Here is a 21,288-nt window from a genome sequence, read left to right as displayed (position 1 = left end):
GCCCGCAACTATGTAGTGATTGCCCGCTTTCACTTTGATTGCATTTTTCTCAATAAAATATGCAAATACTTCAGCGAGATCTTAACAAATATCTCTATTAGTTCAATGTGATTCAACAAAATGACACATCGGCAGAAATAGCCATGTTGTTGAAGAGTGACACTATTTTTTTTTATTGTTATTAATATTATTATTCAATTTACATTACAAGTTTATTTATAAATAAGTTCTTCTGTACAGTTTGATAATGTCTTCAGAAGGCGGTACAGCTGTCACGCGTAATAATAATTACACAACTGAACTTGTTTATAATTAAACTGTTTTTTTTTTTGTAAACTGAATAATAATATTATTGAATATATAAAAGAAAAATTCAAAATGAAATGCAGCTCTACAAATTAAACTCAAGGTAAATAAATATACAGAAAATAGGGACACTTCTCTTAATACAAACATTATATTTTAAAAATACTTCGTAGTGCCTAGTTTAAATAATAACGAGAAGTAAGTAGGTAAGTTTTTAGATTCTCACGGCCAAAAGCATTTTTGTTGTTTGTTTTTGGGGTGTTATGCCGTGTTGCGCTAACTCCTTCTTTAGCCGACGTTTCTTCACACACATCTTCGGATCTACCGGATCTGCCCTGATGATGGACACTGCAACGCTGTCCGAAACGTCGGCTAAAGAAGGAGTTAGCGCAACACGGCATAACACCCCAAAAACAAACAACAAAAAAAGAGAAGTAAGTAGTTTAGCTTCGAAAAATAATTCAAATCCGATTGTTACTTGGCGGCCATTGTTATTGATGTTAAAGTTTAAAAGTTTTTTTTTCTTCTCTTATTTAAACCAGAATATTACCCTAAAATAGGCTCTTGGTTCATGTTTATTAAAACATAAATAAACAAATTAACATTATTAAGTCAAACTTGGCGTTTTTTTATGAAATAGCTACTAAAAGCATTATTTCAAATTTCTGGAAACTGATATACTTCCTTCTCATTGTTGTCTAATGGATAAACAGTGGTTTTTCTATTAAAAGATTAAGTGTAGGGATTTTCTGCGTATTTATCAAACTTCATAGTAATAATAAAAGATTTTGTCAGATTTTGTGAAGTACATCAAAGTTTTTTTTTTTAATTTTCCAGGTTTTTCTTACATTATCTTAATGTTTTGCCTATCATTATCGATAATAAAACAATAAAAATAAGTGTGTACCATCTTCAGGTTGTTTTATTAACGATTTTTATTGAATCATTAAAGTGGGAAATCACTGTACATTAAGTTACATTTATTGTTAATTTAAAAAAATTATCATTTAGTTATCGGTGTGATGATCTAATAGGTAATTAATGTTTGGTAATATGGTGGGTGGTACCAAACCTACACCCATTCAAAGTTTAAAAAAATGCTTAAGCGGGCAATCATTACCTATTTCCTATATATGTAATAATAACGTGAAGGCTACTATTGGAGGAAGTGATGATGTTGGTTGAGAAGGCGCCACCAGACAGTATTGTCAGTCAGAACGCAATGTCCGCAGTGTTTGCACGGTCCCACGACACGATGAGAATATAATCTAGAAATCACAATGGCTCTCAAAAAATAATATTGACCTAGCCGAGTTGCGACTTTGCTGCCATCATAATTCGGAATGTTTTGCGTGTTGTACTTCTGCAAAAGGAAAAAATAACTAGAATTAGTATCCAAGAACAACTTATTTTTTAGGTTATACCAATAAATGTAATAGATCATTTGCAGAAGAAGATAAAAAGATAACGGTCACAACTAGGAATCGAACACAGGATAGGCGACCTAAACCACTGGACCATTGAGACCTATTTATTAAACGTCATATTTGTCCATTTTTGCAAGACGATATTGTTAATTCTGAATTTGAAATATGATGTCAACAAATATGACGTTTAATAAATAGGTCACAATGGTAGAGTGGTTTAAGACCTCAGTAAAACAAGAGATCCTGGGGTAGAGGAGAGAGAGGAGTGAACATGTTGTAGAACGAAGAAAACACACGCCGGCTAATCGTTCCACTGCCGAGTTGTTGAACTTTAAGAAGGAGTCACAGAAATTACTCATTTGGCATGTTTTCCGACTATGCACCAGTGCCGAAGGTATCAATCACGCTAGTTTCTTGGAGCATCTTAAATTGAAATACTGGTAGAACAAGGACAGCATTCCCACCTGACTCTTGTGCTCTAAATATTGCAATCTGTTTGTTAAGGGAATCTATCAAATAGATCGTCCATTTCTGAAGAGTCGAGGGTTTTTTTTCTTCTATTATTTTGGAGCTCCAGACCAGGGGTGATTGACAAATTGAACAGTGGGGTGCAATTTAATTTTTTTTATGTGACACAAGAGCGCCCCTTGTAACAGTTTATTTATTTAATATCAACGGTATAAATATACCATAAACAATGATAACATGTCACAGTTAAAATCGTAGAAATATTTTAAAAAAGAATTACAAATATATGTGGCATTTGAATGTGAAATGACATTAGAGAGTAAGTAAACAAGAGATACAAGTACATAAGTTTCTATAGTGCAAATAAGGTAGAATTAGATTTAATTAATATTGATTGAAAAGATTTGATAGCATAGCCCTCTTGTACCTACCTTGCGTGCAGTTAAATAGATCTGCCACATCTGCGTATCTATTACTAACTTCATGCAACCTAGGTACAAGCGAGTGTTTGGAATACTCAGTCCTGATATTGTTGCATTTAAACAAAATTTTAGAACGAGTAGCTCTCGTGGGTATATGAAATTCAATGAGGTTAATTAAATCAGGACTGTCTATACTACCTTTTACAATTTTGAACATAAATATTAAGTCGGATATAATTCTTCGATCTGAGAGTTTTAATAAATTTAGATTTTTCATCAAGTAATTATAATTTATATTTTCAATGGGAATACCGAGTTTAAAATTAATGTGTCTTAGGAATTTATGTTGAATTTTTTCGATTGAATCTGAATGTAATTTGTAGTGGGGGGACCAGATCGAGGAGTTATATTCGACTTGACTACGAACCAGGGATGTATACAAAAATTTTAATGTTGAAATATTCTTGAAACCTTTGGAATTTCGAAGAATGAAGCCTAGCATTTTCATTACTTTATTATTAATATTATTTATATGCGATATAAAGTTTAATTTAAAGTCAAAAGTTATCCCCAGGTCATTAATTTCTTCAACAGAGGTAAGGATTGAGTTATTGAGTTTATATGAATGAATAATTGGTTGATTTATTCTGTAAAATTTAATTGAATAACATTTATTTATGTTCAGATGAAGTTTGTTAAGAGAACACCAATTAATTAACCTGTTCAAATTATTTTGTAGACAGATACAATCTTCAGCGCTTTTGATTATTTTAAATATTTTTAAATCATCTGCGAAAAGTAACGTATTAATATCTTCATCTAATATATTTACAATATCATTTATGAACAGTAAAAATAATATTGGGCCTAAATGAGACCCCTGTGGTACACCACTGGTAGCTATAAATTGATTGGAAATGAACAAATTGATTTTTACAAGTAAAACTCTATTAGTTAGATAGCTAGCAAACCATTCTAAAAGTTTTCCGTCAATACCGAGCTTACGTAGTTTGATCAGGAGAATTTTATGGCATACTTTGTCAAAGGCCTTGATAAAGTCCGTATATATGGAATCGACTTGAGTTCTGTTAGCTAATGCGTTTGATATATAGTTTTCATATAACGAGAGATTTGTCAGAGTTGATCTACCTGACAAAAATCCGTGTTAATTCGGAACAATGAGATGGTTAATACATGGTGAAATTTTATCAAGTAATAGTTTTTCAAAAAGTTTAGGAATTACAGATAGCTTACATATTGGTCTATAGTTAGTAACATCACTTTTATTACCCTTTTTAAATATAGGAGTTAGATAACAACGTTTCCAAATATCAGGGAAGCACCCTGTGTCAAGGGATTGATTAAACAATAGAAAAATCGGCTCAGCCAGTGAAGTAATGCAATTTATCAGGATATTGGGATGTACATTATCAGGTCCAGCCTTTTTGTTTTTGTCTAAGGATTTGATTTTACTTATAACGTCGTTTATGTTGATGTGTATGGCAGGGATTTGTATGCTCTCGTTAAGCGACGAAGGTGGTATATAATTGACTGGGATATCTTCGTCATAGACGCTTTTAAAATAATCAGCAAAATAGTTAACTTTTACATTCATGTCAGTACTACTCTTTTCTTTGAAGTGCATTGAAAGGGGTAAACCTTGTTTGTTTTTTCTAAGAGAGTTAACGTGAGTGAAAAAGTTTTGTATATTAGAAGGTATAGAGTTTTCGATTCCATTTATATAATTGAAATATGAATTTCTTGATAGTTTTTTACATTGAGTTCTATAGTTGTGAAATATCCTGTAGTCGATAAGAGAGTTCGATTCTTTAAAGTTTTTGTGTGCAATTTTTTTACAGATAACTAGGTTAATTAGCTCGCCACTGAACCATTTTGGAAACTTCGCTTCCTTGAAGTGTGAAAGTGGTACAAAGCTTTCAATGGCCTTATTAATAATTTTGTAAAATAATTCAAGATTATAGTTAATAGTATTATTATGGTGAAGAAATGACCAGTCTTCATTTGCAAGATATTGATTCATGTTAGAATAGTCAGCTTTGGAGAAATTATAAGTTAGGTTAGGAAGAACAGTTGTGTCATCTGGTGAGTTATTAGTAGTGATGGTTATGCTTAGAGCGGGGTGGTGGCAGTCTAGGGGGAGAAGCTCGTCAACTGATTTAGCAATATGGACTGAGGTATCACTGCAGAATACTAAATCCAGCAGCCGATTATTGGTATTGTAGACTTGATTGACTTGATGTAGAGAGAGTAAGTTCGTCATATCTATTATTTCGCGGGCATTTTCTGGTAGGCTTAAGTTGTTATAAGAGTCCTTATTCATCCAATCAATGCAAGGGGTATTATAGTCACCAAATAAAATTGTTCTGGCATCAGGGTATTTATTTTTAAAGGTTTCGAGGTCATCTATGTGGTTTCTGTAGACTGTGATATTGGATCCAGGAGGAATGTAGACACATCCCAGTAGAATTTTGCCTGATTTAGTTTTTAGTAAAACAAATACCTGTTCCACGTCCAGATGTTTACAAATTAATCGAGTGGATGGCAGTAATTTTGTAACGGATATAAGAACTCCTCCTCCTCTGGTTTTAGTACTAGTGGCTGGATTTCTGTCAAGGCGGTAGGTGTTGTAAGATGAAAATCCAAGTTCCTCGGTGTGAATATCAGGATCAAGCCAAGTTTCGGTAAGAAGAAAAACTTCAATGTGTTGGAGTAGTGGAAGAGTAGTTTGTAGCTCTATGAGTTTGGTACGGCAGCCTCGGATATTTTGGCCGTATCCGATGATGTGTTTGAGTTTTTTGAAGTTGACCTTATTATTGTGGGCTTGTTATTTATATATTTTATTGTTAACCCAACTTCTCCTCCCTTTATCCGAGTTTCCAATTCTTGGTGGAGGTCCGACAAGAATTTTCGTTGGTTCGGTGTTTGGTCGGAAAAGATTTTAACAGTGGAGTTGGTCAGATAAAAGTTCTTTCTCCTGAGGATATTTATTGCTTCAGTGGAGTTCTTTAGAATAACCTTAACGGGCCTAGGTTTATCCGGCCTCACTGCTCCAAGGCGTAAAGTGTTGATAGAGTTAATTTCAATGTTACTATCAATCTTATTCAAGATATTTGTAATTTGTATTTTGTCATCTTGTATTTTTTCTATTTGGTTGAGCTTAGAGCTTTCAGGAATATTTATGATTATTAGATTATTTGCTCTTTTTTTTCTTTCTTCGAGTTCGTCGGCTGCTTCACAAGTAGATACTAATGAGTTAGGTTTATTGGATAATGCTTTAAAAGCTGACAGCTCACCCTCGAGTGCTGCCATTTTGGCAGCCATTTGAGCAATGGTTCCGAGAATAGCATTAGTTTTTGGTACCATTTTTGCAATTTATTTATTTATTTATTTATTTATTTATTTAACGCCCAGAGGGCTTTTACATGGTTGGTAGTATAATTTTAATTTGACAAATACTTTCAAACATAAAAAATAAGAATAAAATTACATTTGATAAAAGCTATGCAACAAGTCATACAAACACAAGAAACAAAAACAGAAAATTACAGCTATTTGTTGGTTTACATGATTTGTTTAGGAGTATTGTTGAAATAAATGTTTTAAATGATCCACAAAACTTGCCAAGTTGGTATTGAATATGTCAACATCACCCAAGTAATGATTTCCCATGGTGTGAAGTCGTTGTATCGGAGAGTGGGCAATGTAGTTACGCTTATGTGTGCTGCTGTAGAATATTGTATTTTGTCGTGTTGTTACTGTGGGTGTATGTATGTTTATAAGTTGCAGGAGTTCACAACAGTCGAATTTAGAGTTAAGTATTTTGAATAAGAACGTTAAATCGTTTATTTTACGTCTATCTTCTAATGTATGTATTTTTAGAGTATTTAGTAAGAAATTGTATTTTAAGTCTTCGACAGGGATATTTAATTTAAAATTTATAAAACGTAGAAATTTTTTTTGTATTCGCTCAATGTTGTTAATGTGAATTTTATAAGATGGAGACCAAACTACTGAGTTATATTCAATTAGACTTCTTACTAGAGATACGTATAATAGTTTAATGGCTTGCAAAGAATTAAAGTTTTTAGTTGTTCTTAATACAAAGCCTAGTGTTTTCATACCTTTGTTCACAATTTGATGGATATGATTGGTGAAACTTAGTTTTTCATCCAAAATAATTCCAAGATCTCTCATTTCCGTGACTCTTTCTAAAGCTATGTTATTGATGGAATATTCGAATAAAACAGGATTTTTGTTTCTGAAGAAAGTCAAGGTTTTGCACTTTACTACATTTAAAAATAAATTATTTTGAACGCACCAATCTCTAAAGTTACTAATATTTGACTGTAGTATATGGCAATGATTTATATCAGTTATTTTCTTGTATAGTTTGACGTCATCTGCAAAGAGCAATACCTCGACATCGTTGAAGCAATTGGTTATATCATTGATGAAAATGAGGAACAAAACCGGGCCAAGGTGACTACCTTGCGGTAGGCCACTGGTAGCCCGGAAAGCTTTCGACATCCAAGATTTTATTTTAACGAACAGTTTACGATTTGACAAATAGCTACTAAACCATTTTAGCATGTTATCCCTTATTCCTAGAGCAAATAGTTTTTGGATTAGTAGTTTATGGGATACTTTGTCGAATGCCTTCGAAAAGTCTGTATATATACAGTCGACTTGTTTATTTTCTGCAAATGATTGTATAATGAAGTTTTGAAATACCGTTAAGTTAGTTGCGGTGGATCTTCCTTTGATAAAACCGTGCTGTTTTTGATTAATTAATTTTATTAATTTGGGATAGATTTCATCAAGGACCAATGATTCAAAAAGCTTTGGCAGTACTGACTGTATACAAATGGGGCGATAATTAGCTATGTCAGTATCGTCTCCTTTTTTGTAGATCGGTGTAATGAAGCTAGATTTCCAGCGGTCTGGAAAATGTCCAAGGGACAAGAGACGGTTAAATAGTAATGTAAGTGGTTTAGATAATGTATTAGAGCATGTTTTGAGGAATATTGGTGGAATGTTGTCTGGGCCAGCGGATTTGTCAGTGTCTAAGGAAAGTAATTTTTGTTCGCAACACTTTTGTGTGATTTGGCAGTTTGTTAAGTTTGTGGTCATATTAAATTTGTATTCGGGTATTTTATCATCTGGAGTGTCTTCATCATATACATTTTTGAAGAAGTCCGAAAAAAGGTTTACAATATCCTGTGTATTGTTTGCACTGATTCCATTCATATGCATTATTGGCGGGTAGTCTGTGTTTTCATTGTTCATTTTTTTAAGAAATTTCCAAAGGTTTTTGGATTTAAAGACAGTGTCCTCGACAGAGGTTATGTACATTTTGTAACATTGTTTGGAAAGATCTTTACATTTTTTCCTAGTTTCGCTAAAGATTATATAATCATTTATGGATTTACTTTGTTTGAATTTTTTGTGTTGACTCTTTTTTTGCTGAAGAGAGGCTGTAAGCTCTGATGAAAACCAAACCGGGTAGGTATAGCTTCTCGGTGTGTAAAAAGGTACATAGGATTCAATAGTATTAGAAAAATATAAATAAAGTTTATCTAACGATTCATCAACGCTTTCATCGGATAAAAAAGACCAGTCTGTATTTGAGAAATAGGAGTTAATTGAGTCGAAGTCGGCTCGTTTAAAGTTTAGGACGCTTTGTGAAGGTTTCCTTTCATTATCACATATCATATTTAATTTAATGTATAGGGGAGGATGATGATTATCTATAGGTAGAAGTGGATCATTTGAGAGTTCAACAGACATTTTAGGATAGTTTGATAAAGCTAAGTCTAATAAGCGATTGTTACTGTTATATATAAAATTATGTTGATGAAAGTTTAGAAAGTTTACCATGTCCAAAATTTCACGTGCACGATCGTTTTCACTTTCGTTTATGATGAGACCACAGTTATTTGCTTTCCATATTAAGTTTGGTAAGTTATAATCCCCAAGAATAACAATTTTCGAGTCAGGATATTTTGATGAAATTGTTTCGATGTCTTGACAGTGGTTTCTATATGACTGAGGGTCAGAAAGTGGTGGTAGATAGGCCGTTCCAAATATAATTTTCTCGAGAGGAGTCGTTATTTGCACAAAAATATGTTCGATGTTATTGTGTTTCGTGGTTAATTTTCTTGCTGACAACTTCTGTTTTATTGCAATTAAAACTCCTCCACCTCTTGACTTGGAACTTGATCTGACGTTTCTGTCGCAACGAAATACTTTGTAGTTAGTAAGACCGAGTTCAGTCGATTTGATTTCCGAGTTTAGCCAGGTTTCCGTAAGTATAATGATGTCATGATGATGAGAAGGTAGAGCTGCTTGTAGGTCATCGAGTTTTGATCGCAGTCCGCGGATGTTTTGATAATAGATTTTTATGGTTCTGGTTCGGTTAGGTGGGATTTCTTGAATATTTTTGTAACTTCCTAGTTTTTTGGTCGATTCGGCACGATTCGGGGGGTGGAGTTAATGTATTTTATGGTGACATCTTCACCATTTTCTTTCCTTTTTTCCAGCTGAACCCTCAGATCGCTCAGAAATTTTTGTTGCGCCGGTGTTGAGTCGGGGTAAATTCTGACATTGTTCTTGAGAAGACTTCGTTTGCTTAGAATATTTCTGGATTGTGTTGAATTTTGTAGTTCTATTTTTATTGGTCTAGGCTTGTCATTTAATAATTTTCCAACTCTATAAAATTTAGAAATATTTTCATTTGCTGAATTGTCGATTACACCGATTATACTGGTGACAGAGGCCTGGTCATCCAAGATCCTGCCAGCTTCTGTCGCTTTAATGCTTTCGGGCACATTGCAAATAATAATATTTTTAGATCGCACTTGTTGTTCATTCATTTCCGAAATTGCCTCGCAAATATTAAAGTTGTTTTGCGAAGGATTTGCTCTAATATCCTTGTATGCACGCAGTTCTCCTTCTAAATTAGCAGTTTTGGATGCTACAGCTGAAGACATGGTACTTATGGCACTTAAAATTTCACATGCAATTGGGGAAATTTTAGAGATTTGATCCTTGTTAAATTTGTTGGCCGGATCAAAAAGTACTTTATTTAAGGCATTGACAGCTATTTCTGCTTTGGAGATGAAATTTTGTACATCCATTGTGAAACGTTTGAAAATTCACTGTTCACTGCTTATCACTGTTGGGAGTCGATGATTTATTTTTGCTTTTGTTGACACAGTACACAAGTTCTTCCAATGCTAAATACTGCTATGTTAGTAAATAAGTGCTGCTTGTTAATATTCGATAATATTTATGTGTAATAATTCACTGTAATTAGTTTAAATGTTTAATTTTGACAAGAGTAGATCAAAATATGTTTGTACTGTCAAAAGAGTATTGTTGAATTATTTGATCTTTGTTTAATTTGCTTGTTGGGTCAATTATTAATTCAGTGAGGGCCTCAACCGCGTTTCTCGCCAGATTGATGAATCCTTGGGAATCCATTTTATTAACTTAAAAATTTAGTTTAAAACAACAAGCCCCGACATCCGTTACTAATATCGATTCGAAGATCTAGGCAATCATATCGATGAGTACCAACACAACTCCGCGGATAGTTGAGTTCGGATCGCTGATCAGTTCAGATCCAGCGGAGCAGTAGGAAATACGTTACGGACACCAGGACGAATCATGGCGACGCAACGTTTTTCAACTGTCGAAAAAATGATCATATTATTTAGTTTTCTTTCTTATAATTTTTGGTTTACGTGTAGCTTATTTAAAAAATATAAATTCCTTAATTATTCAACTAACTTAAATATAATAATGTGGTTACATTTTGTAACTAAACTCCAAGAAATTATCTTTGAGTTTCTGACCAGCAAATTCTGAAAAACCAGTACTTGTTCTTTTCAGAATTCGCTGAACATTTAATTAATACTAACTAGACTTTTGATAAAAATACAGGAGTCAAAATTATACATAAAAATAAAATAGGAATACGCCTTAATAATTTAGAAGCATTAGAATTAGTAAAATCAATTAAAAATAAAAGTAATTCCCCAATTTTAAATAAACAGTTAGAACTAACCACCATTCCAATTTTAAAGTTGTTCTCTTTCTCCCTATCTAACCCCCACCCTTCCCTTACCCCTCTACCTACCTGTCTCTGACGCCCACCACTCCTTCTCTAAAATGCTTCCTCTTTCTTTTTTGTTTACCTCATAATATTTCTCTGTACTATATTTATTGTCCTGAAGAAGGTTGGGAACAACCGAAACCGTTCGACATATATAATAAAATGGTTTAAAACAAAAAAACTTTTTCATTTTGTATAATGTCAAGCCACAAAGTGTTTGCTTTCTTCGATAATTCAAATTTAATAATATAATTAATAAGTTCTGCAAGTATTTTTTGGTTTTTGTTATTGTTACAGCTTTCAAGGTCATTTTCAAACTGTGGTTATAACCACGTTAAGACGACTTATTTATATGATTCTATTTTACCCCCTCCCAATTCAAAATGATTTATTACCGGTTAAACCGATTTACTGATAAAATAATTGTGACAATAGATTTCATATTCTGTGGGGGTATTTTGAAGTATGTTTTCCCCACATTAATGTTATCTTAATTGTTTATTCTAAATTATTTATTCTCGCTTCTAAGTATTGTCACAAAACCTAAAAAATATAACACATTTAAATAAATTAATAGCAGCCACATCATTATTAAACAATTAATTTAAGATAACGCACTTTTAGCAAGATAAACAATAAATTCAAATAACCAGGCACTTCCCTTCTTTATTCCTTTTTTCACTAAACATTCTTACCATTCAATCTTGGCACATATTAGATTAGGTTAACCACTCAGAACATTAGAACGTCAAAAGACGTAAATATGATAATAGCGGTCAAGACATTAGAACGTCTTTTCACGTAAACGCGCGAGATTTTACAAAAATCGATTTATTTCCATCACTAGTATACGGATTGCCATGATTTAAAAAACAGAGCATCGATAATGAATAACGCTACGCGTCTGTATTCAAATATATATCTATGGAATGTAGAGGTGCATTATCTAAGTCGATTGGATCTGTCATCTTGTTCGTTCATAATTTATTGCGTTTCTAAATAATTTATTAAAAATATTTTAGTTTGGACGGTTAATATTTTGAGGTGACTAATAGTTTTTAATTATATTTCTTCAATATATAAAGTGTTATTTCTTTATGATACTCAGAAAAAAGTACATTTTTCACAGCTTTGAAATAATGGTCAGCGATTTTTACATATTTTTGACGTTTTCAGAAAATGTATATTTAGAAACGCAAATATTTACGTATAACAATACAATACGATAGTGAATTTCATAATCTTTCCAAAACATCTTTTAGAATGAGGCTACGTTTCCCAAAACGTGAGTTATGAAGCTTTTAACAAAACTCGTAAATATCACAAAAATTTTCACGTTTTGACAGATCGCAAAGGAACACAAAGTAAATAATAGTCTTTGTCCGAGAGGTTAAGAGTCACAAACTTGTTCTTCTTGGGCAGTTGAGGGCGCCCAGCACTTTTCCAAACTGTTTTAAAGGCCAGATGGGTCCTTTTTTTGGTCCCAACAGTCGGGAGCCAGTGAGCCAGCAAGGTGGTTCCAGGCCAATTGGGGCATGTTGTGAGGTTGAAAGCAGTAGGGAGAGGAAAGAGATGTGGAAGAGGAAGTACCTAGCTATTCAAAGACAACTAAAGCCATTTCAAGCAATGTTTCTGACTTTCACCACAGCGATACTGAGAGTATCTGGAACGTGCTGCAAATATACTAAGTAATAGACTGTAGAAATTATGAAATAACACAAATTAATCAAATAAAATTAACTTGTACATGCAGGGATTTGAACAGATTCATAGCTAAGCAAAACTCTTGGATTCATAAAAGCTCCGAAATGGTGTTGTTACCTGGTATGTCGGGATCGGCAGAAGGTTCCACGTGGTCTCCAATGTCCTGGCTGTAGAAGCCCTTGTGTATCCGCTGCTGCAAGCCCTTGATCTCCTCGTCGTAAGCCGTCCACTCGGGCACTATCCTCACGGCCGCCGTCAGCTTCGCCTCTTTGGTCTGCGGGTTGTTGCACTACAAAATACCACATATTAATTTGTATTCATTGAAGTACAAAATAGCTGATTGGCACCATCTTTGAGCTAACAAAAATCTCTACAAGATAATTATTTTTAAAATATTTTGCTCACCAATTTGAATAAAATTTGATTTCATCATTATTGCTGAACCAAATCCCATGCATTAACAACTGTATATGCTCTTCCTAGGAATATCTTAAATTACTCGCCTTAAAATAGACTTTGTCTAGTAAGGCGGACAAATAAACTATGTAAACAAATATTACAATAAAACACATGTCCGGATTGCCGGCATTGAAATTGAAATTATCGTTTTTTTGTTTTAAATATTAACTCAACGTAGAAGGCCTGGAAGAAAATAATTTTCCTCGGGGCCTAGGCCCTTCCAATTTAAGAGGCGGGTATGGGTATCGCCGCCCCGGGAACCATTAATTGGATAACCAACACCTCTGCCATAGGTCATCCCAAGTGGTTCGCTACTAAACTAATACATATATATGTACTTACGAGATCTATAGTCTTGGCGGTGGCTTTAGAGGCGTCATCGCACCAGGTCTCGCACCACAGCCACTCTTGGGGGAGACTCTTGATGGCCACTTGGTGGATCATGTTGTTGGGGAGGTCCTGGTCTGCAATCAACACAACATGGACACAAGTTAGCGGTGTTGTAGGCCAGACATTCAATCTCATACACATAAAATAATTACAGTAGAATATTCCTTAAAATAATAAATATTCTAGAAATTACCGTCCATTTGTTTTGCCAAAATTCAATTCCCAGAGTCGCAAATATTGTATGCAAATCAATTTGTATTTTTATTGCGAACCGTCAATAATATTTGACACAACTATTGGGGTAGCTGTGGTGAACAGTTAGAATTGGAAAGGGATTCCGACTTTCCCTTAATTTTTGGTATATGTCTTGTTACAAATCGACATTATGGCCTTGAGGGACCCCTGCAGGTGATCACTGCACAAGCTTCCATATAGATTCAAATTAAACATACTCAGGGAACATGTTCATTGCACAGGTTTAACAGATTCGTAATGTACAATAAATTGTTGCAATGTCATTGATGTAGGTGTGTACTCCACAATCAGACAGGGACAGGTAAATGGGTGGAGGAACGCATGAACATATATTAAAGAGAGATGCATATAGTTGCATCAACATGGCCATTCAGCGCCATTTTGTTCTTTTGACATTCAAAGGGTCCCCGTTAAACGTTGATTCTAGCTGCGTTTCAGCTTTCTATCAAATTGTAATAAGCTGACAAGCTTAACATGATAGTTGTCCTCTTCTGCCGATCATAACTTGTTCAAAAGCTGAAACGTACTAAGAATCGGCATTCAATGGGAAACTTTCGACTGTCATTAAACAAACTGGCGCTGAATGGTCGTTTGATGACTTTGTCGCATGTGAATTTATGCGAAACAATTGGGTCTAAGTTTATAAACCTTGCAGAATAATATTTGTGTAATATCAATCTCTAAACAGTTAACTTACGGTTCTTATATTTCCAGTATGAAATAAGAACATCTGCATATGGGGATAGTGTGAAATAAGAACATCTGCATATGGGGATAGTGTGAAATAAGAACATCTGCATATGGGGATAGTGTGAAATAAGAACATCTGCATATGGGGATAGTGTGAAATAAGAAAATCTGCATACGGGGATAGTGTGAAATAAGAACATCTGCATATGGGGATAGTGTGAAATAAGAACATCTGCATATGGGGATAGTGTGAAATAAGATCATCTGAATATGGGGGTAGTCACATAGATCAAGTTAATGAAATCCTCAGCATGGGAGACCCCAGTGAAGATATTACTATTTATACTTGTTATATAAAAGGAAGGTAATAAAACATTATCAGTACATTATTAACGAAATGAGTGTGTGAGTGTTTGACTGACCGAGGTTGCTAAGACTGTTGGGGTCCTGGCTGAGCGCCTGGTACTGGCCACGCAGCCTGTCTCCAGCGGCGATCCTGCGGAACCTCTTGAGGTCCACCACGTACAGCGCCGAGATATGATAGCGCCGCCCCTGCAGGTGGTTGCGCCAGTAGCCCAGCTTCCAGAATCTGCAGTCATGCAACAACACCATTAACTTGTAGTATTCATGGATTCAACAAAATTACTGTAGAGGGCCCGCAGTTAGTTAAATAGTACACAACTGACCCAGTACAAATCGCAAGTGCGCCGCACTATTGAATTCGGCAGCCACCTTGAAAAAAACCTTGACTCTCTTTCTTAACAAATGGCTTGCAATCTTTGGAGCACAAGAGTCAGGTGGGAATGCTGTCCTTGATCTAACTGCTCCGAAGAACTAGCATCATTGATACCAGTGGATAAAAAGGAAGCTGTTGGGAAGTGAGTTAGCTTAGAGCTTCACAGATGCACTCATAGAGGGCAGTGCAAAGAGCTTGCTTGGAAGTCCGCAAGATGGCAGCTAGTAGTCAGTAGTCGCTAGGGCCAGTTAGGCTGCTTCCAGACAAACATGGTGTTTGCAGATCTCATTTATCCAGCTCCTAGTTGGGTCGACCATCGAAGTCACTCTTGTAATAAGCGAAGTATTGAATAAATCCCTGATTTAATATAAAGAACTTATTCTCTAAAATCTCCTTCCACGACGAGTTGGAGAACTGTTTGTGGGAACACAACACAAGCCAAATGCGCCCTACATTTGTACCTACACAGTTGAAATTTGTCACATGAGAACGGGTCGTCTCTACGACTAATTCTTGAGTTCACAACTTGGCTGTGAAAGAATTTGCCGGTCTCTACGATTCCTCCCTCCTACAATACATACGTCTCTTCTAGACCCATGTTCACGCCTTCTTCTCTTCAAAAAACTCCACACAGCATCTCGAAAGATGACATTGGCCTTGAGAGAAATTATTTTCTTCAGGGCGTCTAGTGTGGACTAAATGTAAAAATAAAAAATAGTCCTTCCGCCGACTGGCTCAATGTCAGCGAAGTTGGGAAAATTTTCCATTACTGCTGACATTGTGGTGACAGTCAGTCGGTAATCGCCAACCAGGCGAATTTTACACATCAGCATATGAGGGCCATTGCTTCTTGAATTCGGTGAAGTGTCACCGTTAGTGCAGCAGTATTGTCTAATTTATTGAACCCCTCAACTAGTTTCTGCACAGTCTTCGAATTGTTTTGTCATTGGCTGCACATAATCCCCGTAAGCACTCAGGCAATAGGCCCATTGTGCTATCTCCCATTTCACCACGTTCCTTTGACAGTAACCCAGTCCCTTTGATAAAGTTCACCAGGGTTTTCATTGAATATTTGTCTACGTTTTCTGGTTGTTAAATGTGTTTTCCTAGATAGCTGGGCGTTGTTCCCATCAGGGCGAGACATTGACATCTCTTCATACTATTCAAATGTACTGCATCTGTTGGTGTTTTCCACCACCAGCAGCTGCATGTGTCTCCATTAGATGGCAGTGTCCTGTAGACCTACCAGTTTCCTCAGTAAGTGCACTGTTCATATTGAATAATTTTCTGGTTTGTCTGGGGTCTGGTCCATTTACGAGTACTCTGGATATCCCATTTGTCCCAGCGCTGGGTTTCGACCCACCTTTCAGTGGCAAGCTGCCACTCCTTAAGTCCAGCTTGGATCCTGCAACGGGTACTTCCATCGATTTCCTTGCTAGTCCGTCAGCCTGCCCGTTACCTTTAATCGCAAGAATGTAATATTACAAACCTGAATCCGTCCATTTCGACCCTGCTTTCACAGAATGGAGTGTATCCGTAAGGAGCGCCTCCGAGGTCCAACTCCACCAGCTCCTTCATGTCAGCTCTGACTATCTGAAAACACAAAATAGTTTCCTTTAGTTAACATACAACATGCTATTATTGTTAACTACAAGAAATCATGAAGGGGAGCATGACGAAGATATATGCTGTCACCACAGCTTACAAATAATTAAGTAAAGAGTTCGTAGATTGTTCAAAAACCAAATAGATTAGACGTAGTATGGATTGAAAGTCACAGAGGGAGATATTAGTAAGACTATTAACAGAATACTGTCACCTCAGGAGTCGCATGCTGTTGGGAGGGGAAAGCACCAACAGCTGTAGACATGCGAAAGGGATAAAGAAATACCCATACGACGAGAAAAAGGCTCAGATGGGTGCCGGTGGGGGGAGCGATCATAGATATATGAATTTTGTAGACCGGGCATCTCGAATCACATTCTCCCGTGACAGAAATAGAGATGGTAGTGGAATTATGGCATATCCAATTGGGCTATGATATAACTACATCGCAACAGCTTGGCCGTGCAAGGCAGGAATAAGGGATAAAAATGTGTACCTGATCAGCGTCCACAAAGATAATCTTCTTGACGTGCAGTGGGAACAGGACGTCGAGGAAGAGGATCTTGTAGCCCCAGATGATGCGCTGCTTCTCCGACTGCTGGTGCAGCCAGCGGGGCCACTTGTACTGGACCAGCTCGTAGTCAAATCCGTACTCCTTGGCCATGTAGGGCAAGATGTCCTAAAATACCATATAAAGAGTTAGATCGAGTAATTACACCAACATTAATGAGTTTGAATTAAAATCAAAAACAGACAAATTCTTTTGAGTGTCGAATGATTATAGAATTGTTTTTTTTTAATGTGAAACTTGCTCCAAACCGTTCAGAGTTAGGGGGACTATAGCATCCCTAATTGATGATGCCGAGTCTAACTTCTAACCTTGAGAGAAGGACTGAGGTAGTTCTTGAGGAACCAGAACTTGACAGGCGTCTTGGTGTGCTTGAGCACCGACAACATCATGATGCGCAGAAACCTCTCGTACAAATGGCCTGACGCCACCGAGAAGATGTTGATCTTGTCGTCTTCATGATCACCAGAGTCTCCGGCCGAGAATGAACTGAAATTAATCAAACAATTACTAATCAAGCCTTCATTAGGTGGCCGGATGGTGTTTAGACAAACACCGCATCCAAAGGGATAACGAAGAGGAAAATCACCGATGCATTGGAGTTACCAAATATCACAGGCGTCCGGAAAGTCGGTGTCCACGGCTCTCCATGCAACACAGGAGTCTTGTCAAGCCCACACAAGGAAATTAGAGAGAAGGTCACAATCTTCAGCAATGAGAAAATGACTAAAGAAGACTGCCAGAAGTGGAAGAAATGTTCCCTAGAGGTGACCCTTGATGATGTTAGCTATGATATAGATGAAGCTATGAGACGGTCGATGACTTTAGTGTAGATAGATCATAGAGGTTATAGATTTATCCAACAGATGTCGGTAGTAAACAGGGTTGCCGCTCTACGTCTCTCATTCCTAATTTTATAAAAGTTTTTTAGTCTAAATAAGACAGTGTTTTGCTGTGAAGGAGATTTATTATTGAAAACTATTCACAACAACAACAAAATTATTTATGTATTTGAATTATTGTTAAATAAGATAGTGGAAAGGCAAACAGTAATATGTAATTGTAGTTTGCATAATGTGGTGAAGATATCTCGATATACATACTAAATGTTTAAACTTACAGATAAAGCAATGTATAACACAAGACAAGCAGAATTGAAGAGACATAAACTCAAAACAAACTACCGCTTTCACCAATCAAAACTAAGCAAATGACTAAATTGTCGGTCAAATGTATATTAAGTTTGCACTCAGTAGTAAACATACCCCTGTCGATTCATACACAGTGTCTAAACTAGTGTACATCACTTTTGGAGTCGATTTTGTGTTATAACTTTGAGTTGAGCTTTCGTTTTTGTAATACCGAAATTGTGCATTTGGCCAAAATTTAAACTGAATTAAGTATTCCTTACTTCGATTGGTGAAAGCAAAACAACACCCATGGAATATTGAGTACATACCATTACTTGTTTTTAAATACATACTATGTAAATATGCTCGATATAACAGATGAGGTGCAATCATTTATGTAAGGAATTTAAAAAAAAAAACAACATACTCCAGTCACTGAGGGGTTGCTGGTGGTGAAATCTGTAACTACAGTTAATTAGGTACAAAGAAATACTAAACACTTTATGATGTTGTTATTTGTAGTTCCTGATTTAACCCTGCTCAAGCTATTCGCAGTGTGAGTACATTTGTAACCCTCGAAACATTTATGCATAAGAACATATTTTACAAATCCGTGTCAAATTGTCTGTTGGATTTGTAAAACACCAATCTAGAAAAGCGATTCAATTACAAAGGATGGGATCAGAATGATAGTTGATAAAACCTCACACTTTAATTGTTATTGTTAAAAGTAAAAGCACAAATCAATATATTCTACAAACATTTACCTTTTGAAAGCACTGCAGAATGTCAGCATGCATTAATGAAAATATAAAAAAAAACAAAAAAAATAATTAAAACAATATTATAAAAAACGAAAATTAAGACAAATATTAACCTTCAATCACTCCTACCACGTTTCTCCTTTTATATTACATAACCTGCAAATCATTAATCCCCAGTAATTTGACAAAATAAATGCTTGATTTTCATCTAATACCAATGACATTGCAATTCATCTAGACATGTTATTGTTTCACAAAATGTGGTAAGTAACAATCAAACATAAGTTTCCAATAAATTCTTAATTTAAACGTTGCTCATGTATGACGAAGATAGATTTTTTATTTTTTTGTAATTATTTTTTATTTTTAATAATATGTTTACATGGTACAAAATTCATTTTACATCTTGTATTTTTTTACTACTCTTCCATTGAAAGCATTTGCTTGTGTATGGAAGAGATATTCAAAGAACATGTGTGTACGAATGAAACAGATATATTTAAAACTTAAAAGCAACAAATACAACATTCTACATCACGGGTGTGATAGAGATGACAAGATATGCTTACTAGCTTACATATGATATCTACTAGCACTTTCAAATCTTTGAGAAATAATTACATTATTTATAATAATAAGTAATTTGGGTGTATTTATGAATGAAATATTATTCCTTGGCTTTTACTAGTGTTCGCCGTTTAATGAAAACACTTTTATGGCACTCATTTACGTAACTTGGTTACAGATAGCAAACAACCTCACGCGACTCACTAAATTAAAAGTATGACAATTCGCGTATCTATGGCTTGCCACTTTTGAGATCTCTACAACATGTCTATAGTTTGTAATGTCACTGTCAATATAATAATAAACTTTAAAAAGAAACACATAAACATGAAGTTAAAACTTAATTTTTGCATTTAACAATAAGGCAATAAATAATTCAAAAGCAACAGAACCACCACAAATCCAGATATTTCTTAAATGCATAATAATGATAAGTTCAATAAAAAAATGAAAAAGCCTAAATTAAACGCATTATTCCTGAGAAATACAAATATTGTGGTATTAATAAAGCTGCTTTAAATAATTAGTGCAAATATTAAGAAGTGTTTGACACTGTCAATACAAAACATAAAGCATTTTAGCATATGTACTAATGCAGTGAAATTTAGATCGATCATTCCCCGAATAAATGTTTCCCCGTATTTGTCGTTTATTTCTTCCAGTCCAGAATTAATTTCACACAAAACTACCAAAAATAGATCTCGTCGATGATACCTATATGTATGGTTTTACCGCATTGATCGTAAATCCCGCAGTTTTTGTACTAAATATTTTTCTCAATCAATCGTTCAAATCAAATGTGAACAAACAAAACCATATTTCGTAGATAAATGCTTGGCTTCAATTATTAACGGTAGTCGTAAACTCAGAAATATTTTATTATTTGTAAACATAACTGTACAGCTCACCCAAGTGATGCGACATTTCTGTGAATTATCATTTTTCTATTTTCACACATTACACACTATTGTTTTCCAGCTTTTTTTTCAATAAGTCCCTTCAAAAATGATATATAGAGGTTCCACTGAAATATAAACCCTGCCCTTACATTGGTAAATGCATTATAATCGAATGTGCTACACGATCACCTTGAAAAAGTACATTCAGAAAAATAAAAAATAATGGTGGAAATTTTTACCCTGCTTAATTAACTCCTTTTTCCACAGGGATACGCAAACATGAGCCCCTCGTTGCCAACAATAATTTTAGAATTCTCGAAACGTCAAACATAGAAACTTTTCATGACCTCACTCACAACCAAATAGTTTGTGTAGCTGTCATTTTTATATCGTATCATTATTTGTTGACTGTTTTGTTTCTAACATTGATTTAAAGCAGAAGTCCCCAAACTTTTTGTCTCGTGGATCACATTTTTTTGTAGACCCATTTTGATCACATTGTAGACCGATTTTTTTTGTTATGGGTAGACCCCCTGCTTTCCTAAGACTTCAGAATGGGTTTGTATGTATGAGGTATTCTCGATTGCTCAGTACTGGATTCCCCACAATATTTTTGATTCCACTAATTCCCCCCCCCCCAATATTTTAAAATCCATGGAGGGATGGCAACGGTGGCTAGGGAATTTCAGAGAAGACACTAATTCCCCAATTCCCCACAATATTTTCAAATCTATGGGGGGGTGGGGGTGGTTAGGGAATTT

The 21,288-nt window shown here is 35.2% G+C and overlaps 1 protein-coding gene across 2 annotated transcripts in view; it reads right to left on the bottom strand.

Moving 5' to 3' along the window:
* Window positions 1-1,085: 1,085 nt before the first annotated feature.
* The window catches only part of Uggt (UDP-glucose-glycoprotein glucosyltransferase), a 69,157-nt gene continuing 48,954 nt past the window's right edge, over window positions 1,086-21,288 (bottom strand). For both annotated transcript variants that reach the window (XM_089647534.1, XM_089647535.1), the window contains exons 21-27: window positions 17,479-17,656; window positions 17,096-17,278; window positions 16,484-16,587; window positions 14,681-14,847; window positions 13,266-13,387; window positions 12,582-12,753; window positions 1,086-1,669 (exon numbers count right to left, since the gene is read on the bottom strand). In XM_089647534.1, the coding sequence (XP_089503660.1) occupies window positions 1,638-1,669; window positions 12,582-12,753; window positions 13,266-13,387; window positions 14,681-14,847; window positions 16,484-16,587; window positions 17,096-17,278; window positions 17,479-17,656 (958 nt within the window). In that variant the 3' untranslated portion in view covers window positions 1,086-1,637. The remainder of the gene's footprint in view (window positions 1,670-12,581; window positions 12,754-13,265; window positions 13,388-14,680; window positions 14,848-16,483; window positions 16,588-17,095; window positions 17,279-17,478; window positions 17,657-21,288) is intronic.

Source organism: Hesperophylax consimilis, chromosome 26 (assembly GCF_061612785.1).
Source record: "Hesperophylax consimilis isolate HC1 chromosome 26, BYU_Hcon_1.0, whole genome shotgun sequence".
Taxonomy (NCBI): Eukaryota; Metazoa; Arthropoda; class Insecta; order Trichoptera; family Limnephilidae; genus Hesperophylax; species Hesperophylax consimilis.
The sequence above is the reverse complement of the archived record's forward strand: the minus strand, read 5'-3'. Positions and strand labels throughout refer to the sequence as shown.